The sequence below is a fragment of the Chiloscyllium plagiosum genome, chromosome 36 (genome assembly GCF_004010195.1).
Source record: "Chiloscyllium plagiosum isolate BGI_BamShark_2017 chromosome 36, ASM401019v2, whole genome shotgun sequence".
Classification (NCBI taxonomy): domain Eukaryota; kingdom Metazoa; phylum Chordata; class Chondrichthyes; order Orectolobiformes; family Hemiscylliidae; genus Chiloscyllium; species Chiloscyllium plagiosum.
In genome coordinates, this window is record NC_057745.1 from 7,575,219 (window position 1) to 7,598,125 (window position 22,907).

A 22,907-nucleotide genomic window follows, 5' to 3' on the forward strand; every position below is an offset into this window, starting at 1 on the left:
ACCCAAAGGCCCAGGTTAATTCTCGAAGGAACGTGACTTTCAGTGGCAGCTGATGAATTAAAATTCAACTAATAAATCTGGAATGTGAAGTTAATTCCAATGATGTTGTCATGACAACTCCTGTTTTTATTGTTGTTCACTGGTTCACTAGTGTCCTTTCGGGAAGGAAATCTGCCATCTTTACTTAAAATAAGTCAGCTCTGATGAAGAGTCATCTATATTCAAAATGTTAGCTTGCTTTCCACAAATGCTGTCTGACCCGCTATGATCTTCAGCATTTTTGGTTTTCAGTACAGATTCTTGCACCTACAGTAATTTGCTCCTGCCATCTTCACTAGGTCTGCCTACATGTGTCTCCTCCCACAGCAATGTGGTTGTCAATATGGAGTCCACCTGAATTAGCCTGGCAAAACACTTTAAGGCAATAAGGGATGGGCAACAAATGCTGGCCTTATCAAAGGTGCTCACAACTCATGAAGTAAGGAAGAGAAAATGAACTTGTAAATTTTTCAACTTCCGTACGAAGATCATTACTTGTTCCTACTGTGCCCATAATTGGACATAATAATATAGCTAAGGTCTAACCAATGATTTATAAAGGTCAATCATCACTTTCTCACTCTTGTACTCTATGCGTCATCTTTCCTGTAATTTCAATGATTTGTACTGCAGAATCTCCATTATCTGCCATTAGAGGGACCTCTGGTGGATAACAGAGACTGGCAAATAACCTAAGAGACCCTATATCCAGATGATACTTTGATTTAGATTACTTGACAAAACATTTTGCAGCGTGTGCAGATAGGGTCATGTTCTTCCTTTCCACAAATAGATTGTTCGTGGAAAGCAACCTGTCATTTGAATCCTCCAGTCAGTGTGTGAAACTAAAATCATACAATGACTACACTTCAAAATTACTTAATTGGTTGTATAGTGCTTAAAGGTTGTCCTGAAGTCACAAGAAACCTACATAAATGTAAATCTTTCTTCAAATTTTTCCAGATAATAAATTCCACTAGGAAGTGAATTCCCAGCTAATCATTAGCCTTTTTGTAGGTCCAAGAACCCAGAGTCTGTGAACAAAAAAAAAGTCCATTGAATTTTAGCAAACCTGAATCTGAGCTCCCAAAAATATTTCACTTGAGACTTTGAGGAAAGGGGAAAGAGGATTAAGAATATTGGAAAACAGAAGTAGCTGAGACAAGGAAGTGGATTAATTAAAGGCTAATCATGAGCTGGGGCGATGGTGGCATAGCACTAATGGCATTGAACAGTTAATTAGTCATTCCTGAAGCCCAGTCTAATGCTCTCGGGGCATGAGTTCAAATCCCATCATGGTATCTGGTGGAATTTATATAACAGTGGCTTTGGTGAACCTGAAAACTATCAGCATTTGCTGTATTAACCTATCTGGTTCATCAATGTCAACTTGGGAAAGAAATCTGCCATTTGTACTTGGTCTGTCTTAAATGTGACTCCAGTCCGCCAGCAATGTTGTTGACTCTCTACTACCTTCTGAAAAACCATTCAGTTTAAGGTAATTGGGATGGGGAACAAATATCCGCCTGTTAGTGACATCATGAAAGAGTAAAGGGAAACAAAATCATATTTCTGCTTGGTGAGGCTGCTGATGCTCCAATTACAATAAAATATTGCTTTCAGATCATTGACACAAAACTACCTATCAAATTGTTTAAATCTTATAATTTTACATTTTGTTGGGAATGGTGCTGCAGTGTTTACACAGCTGGAATGAGACCCAGGCTGCCATAAGCATGTGGATAAGTAGATGGTTACAGCCATCCTCCTTTCCCTACTGGCTCTATGGGGGCAACTTGGTCACAAGCAGTAGGGGAAAGCCATGAGAAATAGTCTGACAACAAGGGGCTCTTGTCTTAGACAAGATAGCAGGAGAAAGTGAGGAATGCAGATGCTGAACATCAGAGTCAAGAGTGTGGTGCTGGAAAAGCACAGCAGGTCAAGCAGCATCCGAGGAGAGGGAGAATCAACATATCAGGCAAAAGCCCTTCATCAGGAGCAGTCCTGCTGAAGAGCTTTTGCCCGAAATGTCGATTCTCCTGCTCCTCGGATGCTGCCTGTCCTCCTGTGCATTTCCAGCACCACACTCTCGACTTAGACAAGATAGCAATCAGGTATGAGTTAGATGAGTAAGACAGACATTTTTACAAAGACCATTGGGAAAGCCTTCCTCAAGGTCTAGACTTGTTCCACCCATCCGCACCCATGTTGTTGTGACAACATCAGATTGGATGGGGCTTAATGCGGTCTTCAGCGTTAACCTTTACGGAATCATTGTAAAAACGGTGGCGCTGGAAAAACACTGCAGGTTAGGTAGCATTCAAGGAGCAGGAGAGTTGACGATTCATCAGGAATGAGAAGGGTTTATAACCAAAACCTCGACTCTCCTGCTCCTTGGATGCTGCCTGACCTGCAGTGCTTTTCCAGTGCCACACTTTTCAACTCTAATCTCCAACATCTGCAGATCTCACTTTCTCCTTTTCAGAACTATTAGCTTACACAGCACTGCTAGTATCTGATAATGGGGTGGGGGGGGGGAAGGGGCTTTCAATGCCATTGGTTGAAGCTTCTTTTGTTTCTGTTGGTTGATTATCACTTGGGATTGTACTCCATCCACCAGCGCTGCTGCACAGTCACGATGTCATGACTTCCTCAATGTTGAGGCTCTGTGTAACTTGCATTAAAGCTCCTCCTCATTTATATTGTGATTTTGTGCTTTTCATGGCTCTGGGATTTTACAGAAAAATGCTGTCTAGTAGGTGATACAACGTGACCTGCATTGTTTTGGGAGTGATCTTATGTATGTTACAATTCTCCCCTTTATATTATAGTAATGCAACATCTATGTTAAAGTGCTGCTCACTGCGTACCCAGCTCCTGGCTCATAAATGTTCCCATGTTCCCTGTATATCACAACAGTCATTCATGAATGTTAATACATTGCTTCGTACATATATGATGCTACTTGTGTACTGCATATTCCAATGGGGATTGCTTCTATATCTGAGAAGGATAAAGTTGCAGGATTAAGGAGGAAGAATACAGGAGTGAAACTGATCAGATAGCTTTTTCAAAGAGCTAGCAGAGACATATGAAGGGTTGAATGGTCTTGGGCGGCACGGTGGCTTAATAGTTAGCACTGCTGCCTCACAGCACCAGGGACCCGACTTTGATTCCTTCATCGGGTGACTGGCAGTGTGGAATTTGCAGATTCTGTGTGGGATTCCTCTCACAATACAAAGATGCGTAGGTTAGGTGAATTGGCTGTACTTAATTGCCTGTATTGTACAGGGATGTCTAAGTTAGATGCATTAGTTGGGGGTAAATATAGAGTAGGGGCATAGGTATAGGTGGGTTACTCTTCAAAGGGTCGATATGGACTTGTTGGGCTGAAGGGCCTGTTTCCATACAGTAGAGAATCTAATCTTCACTTGGAGTGCATACTTTTATAATTGATGTGCTACTCCTGAGCTAGGCCAATTGCTGGCAGATGTAATTTGCATGTAGTGTAAGACTAAATGTATTTAAATGTACATTAATATAAATGTCTCAGCCTTCATTTCACTGTCATTTAAAATGTGCTATGTTCTCTTTTTTTTGTTCCTAGAAAAGACATACTAAAGTTCCTGGATGCAGAAAAAGACATTTCGGTTCTGAAGGGCAAACTGAAGGCAGGGGATATTATTCATTATATATTTGACAGGGACAGGACCCTGAATATATCCCATACTCTGTACGAGCTGCTACCAAGGACATCACCAATGAAAAATAAGCATTTCAAACAGTGTGCAATTGTAGGAAATTCTGGGATTCTGCTCAAGAGTGGCTGTGGGCAAGAGATTGACGCTCACCAATTTGTAATAAGGTAATACCTAAAAAACTGGTGTGCACATAAAACAGTACAAACATCATAAAACATGTGCACATTTATACTGAGATACTTGATTGTATTAAAACTGCAAATAGAAGATACTCAGGATCCTTTGAATGGAATCCCAGCTTAATCCCATAGAGGTTTAATGACTTCTGAGTCAGAAACTTAGAATTCAAGCTCTTTTTGCGATTTAGGGAAAAGAATCCACCATCCATACCTGGTCTGGCCTACATGTGACTCCAGATCTGCAGTAATGTATTAACCTTTAACTGCTCTCTGAAATAGCCAAGCAAACCATTCTGGTTTAGGGCAGTCAGGGAACAGGCAACAAATGCGATGCTTGCAAGCCATGAAGAAGAAAAGGATTCATTTTTTAAAAATACTAAAATGGTCCATATTGCTGAAAGAAACAAGATAGGTTCTTGAAGCTTTTCATCTTGCACTCATCAGGACTGATGCAAGAATTCCAGATTTCAAAGGGAATAACAATTTATACTGTGCAAGAAAAGCTTTGAACGTTGAATTTTTTTCAGCAATCCTCAGGTTATGCACTATCGAGGGACAAAATGATTTATATTCTAAACTGTACTTGGTAACAGTGATACTCTAGTTGTATTTAACTAACTGCTGAGACTGTAATCACAAATGGACTTATTGAGTATCAATAACTTTAGATTCATTGAATATCCATTACACTGGATATATATTAACCCTGTATGAATTCAGTTCATGTTAAGGTAACAGAACAGATACACACATTACAAAGGTAGTTAGTAAAGGCAGATTACCACACTTTTTAAAACTGGCAAACAAAGCTCTGGCTTCATTTCTGAAATGTTAGAACTGAGAATCAAAGAATCCCTATAGTGCAGAAGCAGGCCATTCAACCCACATTGACACTCCAAACAGCATCCCACCTAGACCCAACCCTCCTTCCCTACCTCTGTAACCCTGCATTTTCCATGGCTAATCCACCTTGCTTGCACATCCCTGTGTGTGACAATACGGGACAATTTAGTGTGGCCAATCCACCTACCCTGCACATCTTTGGACTGTGGGGGGAAGCCAGAACACCCGGAGGAAAGCCACAGGGAGAATGTGCAAAATTTCACACAGAGAGTCACCTATGACAGGAATCAAACCCGGGTCCCTGGCACTGTAAGGCAGTAGTGCTAACCAGTGTACCACCATGCTGCCCTTATGTAAAATGTGTTCTAGCCTTGATTGGAATAGTATGGATTTTATGATCTTCATGTTATTACTAAGAAAGAGAGTAACTGAGATTCATAATTACAAGGTGGTCACTAGTACATTCAGTTGAGAAATTAGGAGAAACATCTTCACTCAAACAGTGATGAGAATGTGGAGCTCACTGCAATAGTTCAGGTGAGTAACATAGATGCAGTCAAGCAGAAGTTAGCTAAGCATGAGGGACAGAGAGGGCATGTTGATGGTATAGGTTGTAGAAATGGGATGAGGAAAATCAAAGAACAAGGACAAAGGCAATTGTGCAAGTTATTATTTGGGAAATGATAACCTGACCCTGACAGGATGGGAGAGAGCAGAAATCTAAACCAGTGAATTAGCAAATACACTAGAGGTTACAAAAGTAATAAGGTGATAAAATTAAAGGCTCTATATCTGAATGCATGTAGCTTCCAAAGAAAACAGATTATCTGATAGTGCAAATAGAAATCAATAAGTGTCATGGCTACAGGATGACATGGATTGGGCTTGGAATATTTCAAATTTGATGATCTTTGGCAGAACAGGAAGCTAGGAAGAGGTGGGGACATGGCTCTGTTAATTCATAATGTGTGCATATTATAGAGGGATGACCAAATTTTAGAATGAGGATGTCGACATAGTTTGGTGGAGGTGAAAAGTCAGAAAGGCAAGAAGTCACTTGTGGCATTACTGTGAAATGATGAGTAGGCTGGTTTTTAGAGGATTATGCACTCTCTCCAATCCTCATCTTTGGCACTGTGTGATGCCTTGGTGAAGTCGTTCAAATGTTCTCTGTGACTTTCTGAATCAATCAGGGTTTCCCATGCTCCAACAATTATATTTGCCCTCTCCTGGGTTGCTTTGAGGACATGCTGCATCCTCAAGTCTAAAGGTTTGTGACCTGCAAAGTTCCGACAGCACTGGCTTAACCCCATCATGAAGTTTTAATTGGATTAACAGCGAATCGACAAAAACGCTTCTCCTGCTTCTGTAGGAATTCAAATCTTCTCCAGATTTTTGGTCTCCATTTACTTTTAACAATTAAAAAGATATAGGTAAGTCAGGGAAAGGTCTCCATGGTTATAGTGCTGCTTTTCCAAGAATCAATTTATTGTCCATAATCTGACTGTAATAGCATCGCCACACTTTATATATTTTTTTATATAAATTGATCATTTATTTTACTGTAAAATTGATACCATAGATCAAGGATCAAATATTTGTGAAGCAATTTAAAATTCACATTTATAAACATTTAGGATTGATTCAATCACACATTTCATCTACTAATCAACATTTCACACAATACAGACTATACAGTGGTGAATTTCACCAACTATTTCAAATGTTTTTCATTATTGACACACTTTATACTTTGTTCCAGCATCTTGGATTCCACTTGCCGCTAATTAAACTCATTAAGACCTCTTTATAAAAGCAGCTGGAATGTCTGAACCCTTGACCTTTTTCCATTGTTCTTGATTTGCTCCTTTTCTTCATCTTCTGATTGTATTGATTCTTCAAGAATGCTGGCAGAGCTATGACGATTCATAGTGAACTTTCATTAATTCCTCTTTCAGATGCTGTCTGACCTGTTGTATACCTCCAATATCTGTGCATGTGAAAGACACCTCTACAAATTCTTTATTTGCCTTCTCCATCTCTTTCTCTCTTTTTTTTCTTTTCTTTTTTTTTCAATTCGGTTGAATGAAGGTGATGTACAGATCAGCTATGATCTCATACAGTGATGAACCAGGCTCAAGATACTTTGTTTCCTGAGTACAATATGTTTTAATTGACAGCCACCCCCTCTGCATACCAAATCTTTTTTCTTTATTTTGTTTGCATTGTGTGAAAGAAACAAAAGTATCTATGTGCTTCATTTCTCTTGGTTCCCTGCAGAGAATTGTTGGCTCAGTTTCTTTATGTTGGATTCTTTGTGAGTTCCACCTTCGCACTTAGTCACAGCAAGTGTGAAATCTGTGGTACCTGAAAACAGGATGGTTGCTAGCTCTATTCCTGGAGGTTCTGTCACGTGACTTCCTATTTGCAGTGCTGCCCCCATACTCTCACCACTGGTCATCCAACACATCTGTCTTTGCTATGCCCCATCTTCCCATGCCAATTGAGAAGAGATCGAACATACTGTTACTGTTGTTTGTGATATTTGGCTCTCAATCAAACTGTCTTTATCTATCATCCATGCAATTTTTTTTCAACTAATGAGTGGGAAGTTTTAAAGAGAATTAAGACGTGCTTTGTAATGTCCTTACTCCTGAGTTGCTTGCAGATTAATTCTTGGAGACAAAACTAGCTTTGTGGATTGACAGCTGTGGGTAACAGGGACTGTCCTCAGCTCTTGCCCTAATATCCCTCCCGTTCCTTGCCCCTCCCAAACCACTAACAAGCTTTAATACAGCTATGAGTTGGCCAATAACTGTTGGGAGCTGTAGCCACCTTTGAAGTCATGGTGCTGACCACAACAATATGGTTAACGATGTCGGAAATGCACAGATTCTCTTCAGCATCTTGAAAGAGAACAGGCAGTTTAAGATTCAGGGTATCGACCCATTCATCGCAACTGGCAACTAGAAGTGACTGAGTCCCTTCTCAGGGGTAAAGAAATAAAGGGAATGAGGCAGAGTCGAGAATCGTGACTTCCGATATCTTTCACAGGAAAGCAAAAGTTACTTGAAACTTTTGTTGCATCTTCACAGTCACTGGGTTCAAATCTTGGAACTCTCCACCAAACACACACTGCACCTGCCCATATACCCCTGAGGTCAACAGCAGTTCAAGAAAACTGCTTACCACCACCTTCTCAAGGATGATTAACAATCTGCAATAAATGTTGGCCTGGCAAGTGGCACCACATCCCATGAACAAATAAACAATAAATTTGAGGGAAGACGTTTTGTAAAAGATGAAGACAGGGAGAAGTTTTTTTTTCTAAAATCATGACATTGAGATTCAGTTATGCAGGAAACACAAACAACAATGCAATAAGTGATGGTTAATGTTTGACCAGGCCACCAAGAGAATACATAACCTCTCCCTCAAATAGTAAGCAGTAAATGCTTTCGGAACCAGACACATGGGACTCTGACTTAAACCACATTCAAAGGAACGGTGTCACTGACACAGCAGCACTCCCTTGGGAGTCCAATAAAGCATCACTGAGATTATGTGATCGAATCCCGACATGGGCACCAGTTCAATATTATCAGCTAAGGCAAACTGATTCTATAAATTGTACACTATTTGTGGAGCAAAGGGTCTTGATGGTCCCAAGGCGTTTTTCCTATTACATATTAACATATATACTTCCATTCCAGACTGGGTGATAGGTCATACACTGTTGTGGAAACTGTGAATGATTAACTTGCAGATTTATTCTTTTCAAAGATGCAATCTTGCCCCAGTGGAAGAGTATGCACAAGACGTTGGTTTGAAGACCGATTTAGTAACAATGAACCCGTCAGTGGTGCAGCGTGCATTCGAAGATTTGAAGAATGAGACGTGGAAGGAGAAACTGCTTCACCGGCTAAAAATGTTGGACGGCGGAATTCTCTGGATCCCCGCGTTTATGGCTAAGGGGGGAGAGGAGCGAGTAGAATGGGTGAACAACCTCATCGTAAAACATAAGCTCCATTTGCAAACCGCTTACCCCTCACTGAGGCTCTTACACGCTGTGCGAGGGTGAGTGCCTGCTCTTCTAAGGAGCCCACGTCTGCCCTGTGACCCAGCCCCCAAAACTGTTAGCCTGATTCGTTTTCTGATTGTAAAGTCACCGCTGTCCAGAGGGAGTACTGCCTCCCCAGACAGACTTTGTCTGAGCTTCTGCTGCGTGTACACTGCTCTTGGTAACAAGCTAGAGCTTGCCGCCTGTTAATTAGGTCACGGCCCCAGCAGAACATAATGAGATTAAAGTGAAAGTGTTAAAAATCGAGGTGCTGGAAATGTTTGTGCGTCAGTGATTTGGGCTCATTGTCCATTCATGGAGGATGTGGCAACTAGCAAAGAGTGAGAATCAGAGCGAGTAATTCTTTGTGCTAAAACTTGGTCTACTGTTGCAATGACAAAGATTTTGTAAAATCCTCTAGCATTGAATTTCAGTGGATGAAACGTTCCAAAGAATTAAAATCTGAGCTCCAAATTTATCAAGTATTTACCAATTGACCACAAATCTCCATTCAAATTTAGTCGACGAAAACAGAGTGATTTTACTTGCAAACATGATCTAATTTAACACATCAGAAACCAACTCTGATATTGCAGGTACAAAATCAATGTTGTCACTTCAGTGCTAACTCCCTTCAGTTAAAACTTGAGTTGTGGCCCAGTCTGCTCTGAGGTGAACATAATAGACTCTGATGCACTATTTTGAAGGTGAGCGAGGGAGTTTTCTCCAGCGACCCGTATTTATCCCTCAATTAACATCGTACAAACTGCCTAGCTGATAAGTACCACATGACTGTGCGGGTTTGTTGTGTGTGTGATTAGCTGTGGTGTTCCCTACGTTACAGGGTCGACTACACTTCAGAAGTGTTGTGAGAGGTCTAATGGTCATGTAAAATGCATATCTTCATTAAGTGGAGGAGCATTGGGCTTGGCTAAAACTATTGAATCACCTACTAACACAAGGTGTTTAGACACACTAGGAGAGTGTCAGCTTTCATTTTTGCACCTTGGATCTGGAGTGTGACTTGAACCAAGACCTTTATGATTCAGCAGGTGTTGGGGGAAAGCGTGCACACAGGACTGTCTATCCATTGCAATGAATGAAAACAAAGTTACAAATCACACAACACCAGGTTATAGTCCAACAGGTTTACTTGGAAACATTAGCTTTGGAGCGCCACTTACTTCATCAGGTGGATGAAGGTGGATGAAGGAGCGGTGCTCCGAAAGCTAGTGCTTCCAACTAAACCTGTTGGAGTATAACCTGGTATTGTATGATTTGTAACTGTGTACACCCCAGTCCAACAATGGCATCTACAAATAATGAAAACAAAGTATGTGAAGTGTGTTTGCTTATTTCATTGTCATAATGCTCCAACCATTTCATTCATGCAACTGGTCCTGGTGTTTATATGTGATCATGCAAGTGTGCCTATAGAATCATTAAATCCCCACAGTGTGGAAACAGGCCCAACAAGTCCACACTGACCCTCCGAAGTGTAGCCTGCCCAGACCCATTCCCCTACCCTATTACTCTACATTTACCCCTGACTAATGCACCTAACCTACACATCCTTGAACTCTATGGGCAATTTAGCATGGCCAATTCACCTGACCTGCACATCTTTGAATTGTGGGAGGAAACAAGAGCACCCGGAGGAAACCCACACAGACACAGTGAGAATGTGCAAACTCCACACAGTCGCTGGAATTGAACCTGGGTCCCTGACGCTGTGAGGCATATAGATTTTCCCCCTACTTTGTGCAGGGGCATCAAGGCCAAGCACAGCTGAAATTATTAAGCTCAGCATACAAGACATTGCATTTATATAGCACCTTTACCAGAGTAAAATGTCAAAAGGCAAAATTTGATACTAAGCCACATAAGATATTAAGACAGAAAACCAACCTTTCTTGAAGAGATAGTCTACAAAGTATTGTTAAAGAGGAGAAAGAGGTAGAGCCAGTTAGGGAGGGACTGTGCCCAGAAGGCTGAAAGATTACTTTAGATTTAGATTACAGTGTGGAAACAGGCCCTTCGGCCCAACAAGTCCACACCGACCCGCCGAAGCGCAACCCACCCATAACCCTACATTTACCCCTTACCTAACACTACGGGCAATTTAGCATGGCCAATTCACCTGACCTGCACATCTTTGGACTGTGGGAGGAAACCAGAGCATCCGGAGGAAACCCACGCAGACACGGGGAGAACGTGCAAACTCCACACAGTCAGTCGCCTGAGGCGGGAATTGAACCCGGGTCTCTGGCGCTGTGAGGCAGCAGTGCTAACCACTGTGCCACCGTGCCGCCCACGGTGGCCACCAATGATGTGGGAGAGAATGGAATAGTGGGCAATGTGAGAACATGGAAGGATTGGAAAACAAGGGTGATATTTTAATAACTGAGCTGTTGCCAGTCTGCAAATCAATGGCAGTCAGTTAGTACAGGTACAACAGGTGAGTAGGACTTGTTTCGGGTTAGAATACAAATGGTGGTGGCGAATCGGGTGAGCTCAAGTTTCCAATGAGTAAGTGGCAGGAACTTGGCTGGGAGAGCAAAGATATAATCAAGATTAGATGTAAAGTTAAGTTGCCATCATCTTAACAGACCATAGGGCTGCTCTCTCATTATAGAGAGACAACTGGTGGTGATTTAGCCTGAGGATCACCATACCTCAGGTGAGGGGAAAGGTTGAGAAGGAGAGTCGATTACATTAGCCTCAGCTGGTGATGGGAATTTAACCCACACTGTTAGCATCACATTAGTTTGTAAGCCAACCATACAGCCAACTGAGCTAAACCAAACCCCCTTCCAGACTAGCTGTAGTGAAGCCAGGATGAAGGGTTCAACAATAGGTGAGCTAATGGAGATGGGCTTTGACTTGGGTAAAGTTCCGGTAAAGTTGATGGCTATATGATCGGAAGCAGATGGAAAGCCAAAGCTGACCCTTCAGTGTGCACAATGTCAGAGGTGCAGTCTTTCCTCTGAGGTGTGAAAGCAAGGTCCTACCTGTTTGCTCAGATCGATGTAAAAGATCCCATGTTACTGTTTAGAAGAGGAGTAGGGAGGTTATTTCGAGAGCCCTGACCAATATTTATCCCTTAATCAACATCTGGTCATTATCATATTGTTAACCGTATTCATCCAAATATAAATATCAATCTATGATGATGGTGATGCAAATAAAGGAGAAGCAAAACAAATCGAACCTCTTCTTGGGAGGCTTTCATCAATTGCATTTTGTTGTCACTGTACATGCTTACAGTGTTTCCAACCCTTTGGTATTTGAGATAAGCCTTTTACTAATTGGTCATAACAATTTAGGGCAAGACAACACAATTGCAGGAACCTTCCCCTCACCTCACCTCACCTTACTTGCTTCCTGTAAGAATCTTTGCCATATACATCTGCTAACAGCTGAACATCTTTCCTCAACTTCGAAGCAACGTGAGTGAATGTGTGGGCACTTGACTGGCTAGAACAGTAATAGGGATGTTTCTGTAATGAGTCACTCTATCAACATGCCTTCCTGCTCTAGTTTTTTCTTAATTGGCAGATTACTCGACATGTACAGGAAGTAAATCATTTTAAAATCTGAACAGTTTTCCAGCTTCAAACCATATTAACACCTCAGCACATAATGAGATTTGGCAACGATGGGGATTGACTTGGCTTTGTAACAAGATGTTCTGAGACAAATTCACGAAATTAATTCTTCAGCCAATCAGGGAAATATTTGCTGGCTAACATTACATTATTGACCCGGAAGAGGTGAAAATGTTAAATGCCAGCAGGAATTAATTTATTTTAAGTTTTAAACTTCCTGTACTTAGGTGTTAAAAATAATATTCCGAAAGAGTGTGGTTGTTTCCTCAATAACGAATGCAGCATTCATCGAAATCCAATTATTTGATTGGTGTGGTTGGGATAGACCTGTCCGAAATACATACTATTTTAAGCAACTTTGAATATCATGGTTAATGGACTTTTCATTTTGGAAAGAAAAGCAAAATTAAAGTGACCAAAAATCTCCTCAAACTCCTGGAATACTTGTTCTCTCTCATACCCAGAATAATCTGTCTGCCTCAGTTGACAGATTGACAGCACCTCATCCAACTTTCCAACTTATCCCTGAGCAGTCCCACCTCTGACATGCTGAGTTCACACTGGCACCCTTCCCCATCTCCTCCATTCCAGTTCAAACCACGCCTCATCTTTTGCCATTCTCACTGGGGCTGTTCTTTCCTCCCCATTTCCCATTCCTGTTTCACAATCTTGCATTCAAATTGCTCAATTTCTTCAGCCCTTGCTAATACTGTATGCTCTTCCAGTCCTGTCACTCTCACCCTCATACAATCTTCCTCTGTCTCCTGTTACCCTCGCTGTTCATTCCATCATTGTTAGCCCTGCCTTCATCTCCCCAGACACACTGGAATTGACTTGTATTCCCTTTGCTCTGCAGTACTACAGCAACTGGTGGCGTAAGGCCAGAAGACTGTATTTGTTTATCTTGCATCTTTCAGTGTCTTAGGATAAGGTGCTTGACAGGCAGTAAATTACTTGTGATTTTTGAGAAGATTTGTAGCTCAGGTTGAGGTTCAGGTTGTGAGTTTGCTCACTGAGCTGGAAGGTTTGTTTTCAGACGTTTCATCACCGTGCGAGGTAACATCATCAGTGAGCCTCTGGTGAAGCACCGGTGTTCTGTCCTGCTTTCTATTTATGTGTTAAGATAGGTGATATCATTGCTAGTTCTTTTTCTCAGAGGTTGGTAAATGGGGTCCAAGTCGCTGTGTTTTTGATGGAGTTCTGGTTTGAACGCCGGGTCATTAGGAATTCCCGTGCAGGTCTCTCTTTGGCCTGTCCTGGGATGGATGTGTTGTCCCAGTCGAAGTGGTGTCCTTCTTCATCTGTGTTTAAGGATACTAGTGATAGTGAGTCATGTCTTTTGGTGGCTAGTTGGTGTTCGTGTATCCTGGTGGCTAGTTTCCTGCCTGTCTGTCCGATGTAGTGTTTGTTACAGTCCTTGTATGGTATTTTGTAAAGGACATTCATTTTGCTGGTTGCTGGTATAGGGTCATTTAGGTTCATCAGTAGCTGTTTCAGTGTGTTGGTAGATTCGTGGGCTACTAGAATGCCAAAGGGTTGGAATAGTCTGGTAGTCACCTCCGAGGTGTCTTTGATATATGGTAGTGAGGCTAGAGTCTCTGGGCGTGTTGTGTCTACTTGTTTGGGTTTGTTGTTTAAGAATCAGTGGACTGTGTTTATTGAATACCCATTGTTCTTGAATATGCTGTATACATATTTTTCTTCTACCGCCCATAGGTCCTGGGTGCTGCAGTGTGTTGTGACCTGTTTAAATAGTGTCCTGATGCAGCTCCATTTGTGAGTGTTAGGATGATTGCTTCTGTAGTTCTGAAGTTCTGAAGTATCTGGTCCGTGTGTGTTGCATTACTGCTTTTGCTAGGAAGCCTGATATTGGTGATCCCATGTTCCATTGATTTTTTTTGTAGGTCTTATCATTGAAGGTGAATTGGATAGTGAGGCACAGGTCTTCCAGCTTGAGGGTGTTGTCCTTGCTGATGAAGTTGGTGCTGTCTGGTGTTAGTGTCCTTGGTTTGTCTAGTAGTGTGATCAGTGTTTCTTTGGCCAGGTTGATGTTAATTGTTGTGAACAGGGCTCTTACATCCAAAGGAGACCATTATTTTGTCCTCTTCTATTTTGGTGTCTTTGATAACATTCAGGAATTCTTGGGTGGAGTGGATGGAGTGGCATGAGTCTGTATGTTGATGTGCTGGGAAGTGAGACTATGGATCAGAGGGGGCCCCTGGTTTGTGTACTTTAGGTAACCCATAGAAGCGAGGTATGTTGGATCCATCAGGTTTCATTTTCTCAAGACACCTTTGTCATCACAAATCGGAACAAATTAGAGGAAACCTACAACATCATCAACAACTTGCTTATTGGCATAAAGTTCACAAAAGAGGAGAATAACAACAGACTCTTTGACCTCAGTTCACTCAAGCTACTGCAGCTCCTTTCTCTTACCACAATCCCACTGTTTCAGTATGTTAATTTTTATTAATTTTTCTGGTCTGTCTTGTCAGTATTAGAAGGGTCAACAAGAACAGCTCCAGGCTTAATTGCGAGTAGGCATTGCAGATTCGGTTTTGTGTTCTTCCCCACTAGTGGAAAGCTGGCTTATTGATGAGGAAAGGACCCAGAAGGAAAAGATTAAACTGGGGTTTGTGCTAAACTGTAGGCCAGCAATAAAACCCTTGTAAATTTCTGAAAGTATTTCACTGGCCAATTCAACAAGTGAAGTTTGTTAAACATGTTTGATTCCTGATCCTCAATGCCTTAAGTTTAAAATTCTGAACCTGGACTTTTAAATCTAGAAAGGGTTCCCTTTTAAGAACTAATACACAGGGCAAAGAACAACAAAGTTCATTGCAGATACCTGATGTGGACCCTGCCTTGACTTCCCATTTACCTGTTGCCATCTCCTCCAGCCTCTGCTCAACATTTTAAATCTCTGCCTTGGCTTCTTTACAGGGAACCTATTCTTCTCCTAAGTTAATGGCTAGAAAGCTAAGTGAAAGGAATCCATTGGCATTTGCTCAGTAGCCAGCTTGTAAGCTCTTCAGACCCTATTAAGATCTAGTTGCCTGGCAACTCAGGGCAGCTACACAATAGTACCAAGCAATCTAGATCGATGTCCAGTTTTATCTACAGCATTTCAGATTGACTGTGCCTTGCTGCAAAGCTCAGTGGCGTGTGCACCAGAGGTGATGACACTGTCAGTGGGAAATCTTTCACTTTACTCTGCCTTTGACTGGAGTCTATAAGGAATCTCATTGCCTGGAAACAGAAGAGCCAGTCAGAGAAATGCACCACAGCAACTGGAGAATTTGTCTTTAGAGGAATGATTTTAATTGTTACATCAATCTGCTCAAACACAACAGCCTAGTTCAACCACACCCTTAGAACCTTTTCTGGAATTAAAAGTCATGGTTCAGAATATTAAACTTAAGACATCGAGAATCTGCCATCAAACATGTTTAACAAACTTCACTTGTTGAATTGGACAGAGAACAAAATGTGCAAAGGAGAACTGTAAAAGCTTGTCTATAGAATCCAAAGGAAAATGTGGACAGTTCATTTGAAGGACAAAGTGGAAGGAAATACTTGCATTTATATAGCCACTGTCCTGACCGCAGGATGTCCCAAAGCACCGACTGCAAATGAAGTATGGCATTGGAAATAGATTTCCACTTTTCCTTAGACTCAAAAATACTGGAGAATTCTGACTGTTGTACCCCTTTTCAAAAATGGGTGTAAAGATAAGCCCAGCCAGTTTAACTTCGGTGGTGGAAAGCTTTTAGAAATGATAACTCAGGATAAAATTTGTAGTCACTTGCACAAATGCAAAGTAATTGTGAAAAGTCTGCATGAATTTGCCACTCCATAGATGGTGCCAGAACTGCTGAGTTTTTCCAGTACTGTGCTTTTTCCCCCAGATCTCCAGCGTCCACAGTGCACTTTGCTTCTATTTTGGATTTTTCAAAATTACTTTGTGTTTAACTAACTTGTTTGAGTTTTTTGATGAGGTACCAGGGAGGGATTCTGCGGGTAAAAGACTATTGGTATATCACACAACAGACAAGTTGAGCAAAGTTACAGCTCTTGGTAAAAAGGGACAATAGCAATGTCGATGTGAAATTGGCTGAGAGACAGGAAAAAGTGACTAGTGGTGAATGGTTATTTTTTGGCCTGCAGGAAGATGTATAGTAGAGTTTCCCAGTAATTGTAGATTGTTGAGGATTGGTAAAGTAACGGATTTCTTTCCTTCCTAGGTACTGGTTAACTAACAAGGTCCTGATTAAACGCCCCACAACTGGCCTGTTGATGTATACCCTCGCCACTCGGTTCTGCGATGAAATCCATCTCTACGGCTTCTGGCCCTTCCCTAAGGACCAAAAGGGAAATGCGGTGAAATACCACTATTATGACAGCCTGACGTACGAGTATAACTCAAGGGCTACTCCACACACAATGCCACTGGAGTTCAAGACACTACGGAATATGCATCTCCAGGGAGCATTGAAACTCCACGTTGGAGCCTGCAGATTGACAACATAAGACTAGCAAGAAGGTAGAGCGAGGGGGAAGACTTGTCTTTTGTGCCCAGTGCTGTGGCATCATCAAAGAAAAGGGAAGATAAAAAGCCAGCCTCATACAGAGGGAATCAATCACTCTGTGATTGGCCTCTGGTGGACAAGCCATCAACATCTGGACACACTCCGAGAGCGTTAACATAACAACGGGAACACAAACATTTTGTTGTCATTGATGCAAGTCAGAAGGACCAACCTGAAGGTACGACCACAGGATTGGACTCTTGCGAGCAAAATGCAGCAAGGTTTCTTCAAAGAGCTTCAAAGAGCTGTTAAGATAGAACCTGGTCAGAGCAGACACGAGTATAGGAAACTTGAAATATAAACAAGTACGTTACGAGAAATGTAATTTTATTTTGTCGGTGAAACTTGTGAGGGACTTCCAGGAAACGACAGTGAACACTCTCACCAACAAATACAATTTGAAGAAAAATGAGAAAAGAGAAATAATTTGTTTAGTTTGAATGTATACTCAAAAAATTCTGACACTTCGATGTGAAGAACTAAATCTCAACAACCTGCAAGTTTAAATGAAAGAAATGAAAATTAGTCTTCATTGCGTAAGAAGAATTCAAGAGAATGGTCCAAAAATTGGAGTTTTAAGTGATTAATGCAAATTTTCCAGATCACTGTTATGTGAAATCTGCTATTGACTATTACAAAGGGTCTGCTGCTCTCTGTAAAAGACATCTGTTGTTCTATACAATGGATATTGGCCACTAGACTGTGCTGTAATTTACTGCAATATGGAGTCAGTTGTTCCTCCAGTGGAAAGAATGCAGCTCTCTGTACCAGACAAGGACTGCATTTCAATATTGCAAAGGGTCTGTAATTGACTATAGTACAGGATTTGCAATTCAGTATATTCTAGGGGCTGTAATTCACTATGACACAGTCTGTAATTCATTATATTACAGGGTCTTCAATTCAACATATTACACATATGCAATTCACAAATTACAGGGTCTACAACAAAATAGAGTTGGTTTTCTCTATAGCTGTTTTTCAATATGAAGCATTCTCTAAAAGACACGCATTGCTGATACTGCCAATTCTTTGCAATATTCAGAGAATGTAGTCTTCTCCGGAGTATACCATTCTCTATAACAAGTGCATATGGGATTTGCCATTCCCAAGATGACACGTGGAGTTTTCCATTCTCTATGCCACACTGTACAGAACAATTGGCAGCTTTCAGACTGCCTCATGATGTTTCACTCTGATTCTCTATGGTTACCTCAGTAGCATAACTACAGGTGCTTATCTACATGGGTCGAACAACAAACCGTTGTGGAGCAAACATTTGGGTGCAACTACATTTAATGGTGTGGGAAAAATTAGTATTGGAACTATCACAAGAAGGTGACAAAGGTTCTGAAAGCTTCCTTACAGTGGAAGTGGAAGGCAATTCTGAAGTGGATAATTCAGTGGTGAGCTGACAGTATACGCTGGAGCCGATATTCTCTTTAATTTACCCAGGATCTGCTGCTGTCCATAATATACAATTGGGCAGCTGTTCTTTATAGGTTTGTTTCAAACAGCTGAGCTGATATTCTCTGCACTACACCCTTGGGCTGCTAGGCCATTTTCCATCAAATACAAAGGTTTGCTGTTCCCTCAAATATACAGTAAAGTTGATACTTTCTATAACATGCACTGAGCCTGATTATTTTGGCACTAAACTACTAGCACAATAAAGCACAGCCCATTTCACCAATGCCAGTCTTTTGAAAAAGCTATCCACTTTCTCATAGCTCTGCACACATTTTCCTTTCCAAGTGTTTCACCAGTTCTCTTTTAGAAGTTACTATTGAATCAGTTTCCACTATCCTTTCAGGCAATATGTTCCAAATCAAAACAGTTCGCTGCATAAAATTAGCTCCCATTCAATTCCTCTGGTTCTTTTACCAATTCCCTTATACACATAGTTTTCTATTCTCTACCATATGGTGATCTAATGAGCAATTATACAAATGGCTGCACGGTCAGAGCTTAGAGTCATAGAGATGTACAGCATGGAAACAGACCCTTTGGTCCACCCCGTCCATGCCAACCAGATATCCCAACCCAATCTAGTCCCACCTGCCAGCACCCGGCCCATATCCCTCCAAACCCTTCCTATCCATATACCCATCCAAATGCCTCTTAAATATTGCAATTGTACCAGTCTCCACCACTTCCTCTGGCAACTCATTCCATACACGTGAAAAAGTTGCCCCTTAGGTCTCTTTTATATCTTTCCCCTCACACCCTAAACCTATGCCCTCTAGTTCTTGACTCCCCGACCCCAGGGAAAAGACTTTGTCTATTTATCCTATCTATGCCCCTCATGGATGCTGGTGGGAGGGTAGGGAAAGACAAGGCGGAGCCCTACTGCTGATGCAGGAAGGAAGAGAGGAGCTGAGGTTCAAAGTGTGGGAGATGGGTCAGACCCAGCTGAATGCCATTTCAACAGCTGTCAAAAATACACATCCTTAAATTCATGGATGGAAGCCTGCAGGCTTGGTTAGTCCTTTCAAACTTCACTGATAAGAGTTTCTACTCAGTTCTTACCCTGGTCCGGCAAAGCTAGGTAACAGAGGCTAGATTGATCTTACCTTCGTTTGCTGTCAATACATTCAACGGCAAGTGTCTCTGGAGAATGATTGTGAGTCGGACTCTGTTTTCTTCCCTGCTCTCTAGTCTCAATGCAATCAACTTATAGAATTGCAACTGCCTGGAGGAGAGACTGGGACTGGAATTCAGAACCTTCTTTGATTGAAAGCTTCTCCCTCTATGGTCAGAAGTTTGATTCACTCTCCACTCCCCACTCCTCCTTTCAGACAGTTCACAAAACTGACCTCTTCAACTAAGCCACAGATTGGCCTGAATGTTTCTCCTGTATCAACTTTTGTTCAATAAAGCCCATGAAGTATCTGGGGTATTTGACCATATTACAGCTACCAAATAAATACAAATAAAAGTAGATTTTTTTGGAGGAGATTTCAGACAAAGAGGGAAGAGTTGGACATTAATCTGGAAATAGAGGCCAAATCTCCAAAGAAAGCACTGTGGAGTGTTGCTGAATCAATACACTCAGGCATGTTTATCAATAGTAGCTAGCTCCAATGAAGAGCTCCATAAAAAGGCAATTTACAATTCATTGCCATGATCCACCAACAAGATCAGTATGTTAAAAACTAATAACACTAGGACAACAGTAGGGGTTGTAACCAACGTCCCCATGATACCTTAAAGAAGTGCATACTTGCGCTATTGTGTGAGGACAAGAATAGTCTAACTTGAACCAAACACTTGTTTCATGTTACTCTTTTGGATTGATTTTTCACTTCAGGATTAGAGAGCAATTATCCAGAATCATTTTCTCTTAATTGCCCCGGGAGGCTGCTCTGGCTTTGTGCTTTTCGGAGGGAATGAGCATGACATCTCTTTGAAGTACACTCAGCACCAGGACTGTATCTGGGTCAATGCTTCAGTGAATGATCAACACAGATGAATAATTCAGACTACACAATGCATTCACTAGTGTTTAGTTGCTTGTGATATGCAAAGTTGCTGTGTATGCTTCATTTACCATAAAGATTCTTTTTGATGTATTCCAAATGCTTGCACGGTCTAAATTTTGCATATTCTAAAAATAGCCACACTTTCTTTACCACATTTTAAACTTCCTGCTGCTCTTGAGATTGATTGAGATGGTTGAATTGTCTTGCAGCTATACGCACAATACACTCAGAGCAATGTCATGGATTTTTCAAGTTTGGGTTTTATCTTTCTTCATTTTATATTTTCACGCTAAAAGAATCACAATAATGAAGTAGGGACACCCCACCTCTAGCCTTGCTCCCAAACTGGTGACTTTGTTTGTTAATACTACAGTAGCTTCAGCTCTTTTTCCAGAAGGTATGTCCAACTCACAGCACCACAACCTTCAGGAGGGATAGGACAAGGAAGCTGCTTCTGAATCTGCTCCCAGCTGCAACAAGGATTGAATCCCAAGATGCTAGCACCAGTTTGACTGACACTGGCCATTCAGCTTTCCCAAAGATTCTCAGCTGCTGTGGCAACATAAGAGTTTTAGATGTGTGTTGTCATGTGGATCTCTGGGTTATGATAGTAAACACCCCAATGTTCTTTCCAGCAAATAGCTGACTAGAAATCTCGCCCATACTTACTGCCTTCTAGTGTCATATGTTGCAAGGGTTGATACTTTCCCATTTGGAAACATAATGACTGAACAATTTTTCAATGTATAATTTCAGTTACATCACTGTGAGAAACAAAAGCTCACTCACTTCAATAATTTCAGTCCGAGACCAAAAATCTGAAACAGTGTCGTTTATTTGTACACTTGCAAGTGGGTGCAATGTCTAATGCCAGATAAGGCAATGACAAATACACATCAAATCCAACAAACTCTCGAAATTTATACAGTTTGAATCCCCATATTTTTTTCTTATTTCATTGTTTGCCCCCTCCTCTGCTTACGTCACTCATTTCCTTAAGACTGATCCCACAACTTCTGTTTATCCGGCCTTGTCCGTGACAAATGCCTATCTCTGGCTCCCATAAGGTCGTTTGATGTCATCCCATCCTTTGCTTACCATTATCTACTCCCTCCATCTGCGCTGCCCCTCACAGCATCTTATCACTAAGCCCTTTTAATTGGGGTTTGTTCCTGTGTCTCTGTACAAGTGGGAAACAGATGTTTTTCCTGTTTGCCCATACATCTACCATTGTTCTATAATCATGTCTCATGCTAACATATCATTTTTTTTGCTGAATATATATATTTACTCATTCTTGTTCTGTATCAGAATTTATAGTTGCAGAAATAACATTAATTCATCTATATCCCACAATTTCCCCTTTTTCTTTTCATTACCATTTTTTATCTTCTGCATTTTTGGCTCTTTTTTTTTAAACACGTTCCCACAATTTGCAAGCATCATTTCAAAGATTTCATCCATCTTGGTTTCACTCATCTCCTCATTATTTAGCAGATAAAGTTCCTCTGTCTGATTCCCTCTTAGGGGCATCTGTTTCATCAAGGCTGTTTCAATCAGTCTTTGGGTGAGCCCTCGTATACAGGGTATGACACAACAGCCAATGGCCACCAATACCCCGACTACTACTATCAGGGAAGTAAGGATAGAAACCACCACCCCCTTCCATTTTCCAAACCAGGATTCAAGCCATCTCGTGAGAGATGTGTCTGCTGAATTCTCAGCCAGTTCCTCTTCTAAGGTAGTCAATCCCCGTAAGGCCCGAGTAATTGAACCATCAGGCGCAGTATTATTAGAATAAAGGTACAACAGCTTCCTCCTAACATCACACACACACCCCCTTTTTCTGCTAAAATCATATCAAGGGCTATTCTGTTTTCCCATGCTATCCTACTTGTTGCATCAAGCTGTTCTGATATTCCTTTAACCGCCTCTCTTGTATAATTTATAAATCGCTGCTGATTATAAAAAACGTAATTTATCCAATCTGCATTTTTATTAATTGTTACCCACCAAAAGAGAGCTGACTCAAAGCCTGCTGCAATCTGGTTACGAGTTTTGAGTTCATCAGGTACTCCCCTAGGGACTCCTACCGAATCAAGATAAATCCTGTCATCAAAAGAAGTATCTAACAGTAATCTCTTACCCCTTCCCTTTTTCCGTATGATCTTTTCCTTCTCAAATGCCAAGGTAAATGGAATTGCCAATTGTACAATTGCACATATCCCTCTCCAATCCGGAGGTAGGGTGGGTCTCAATATTTTGCCTCCACAGTACCACCACAGATCCGCTCGGGGAACCTTTGATGCTGAGTAGTTCCCTCCCTTCTCCATTTCGGTAACATTCTTAATCTCTGTACATAATTTCAGCTCCCCCAAATCTCTCGACCGACTCGTACCTCGC

At 41.3% G+C, this 22,907-nt stretch overlaps 1 protein-coding gene across 3 annotated transcripts in view; it reads left to right on the forward strand.

Moving 5' to 3' along the window:
* The window catches only part of st8sia2 (ST8 alpha-N-acetyl-neuraminide alpha-2,8-sialyltransferase 2), a 41,963-nt gene extending 22,901 nt beyond the window's left edge, over positions 1-19,062 (forward strand). For all 3 annotated transcript variants that reach the window (XM_043677224.1, XM_043677223.1, XM_043677222.1), the window contains 3 exons: positions 3,647-3,904; positions 8,546-8,839; positions 16,678-19,062. In XM_043677224.1, coding sequence (XP_043533159.1) covers positions 3,647-3,904; positions 8,546-8,839; positions 16,678-16,963 — 838 coding nt within the window. In that variant the 3' untranslated portion in view covers positions 16,964-19,062. The remainder of the gene's footprint in view (positions 1-3,646; positions 3,905-8,545; positions 8,840-16,677) is intronic.
* Positions 19,063-22,907: the final 3,845 nt, after the last annotated feature.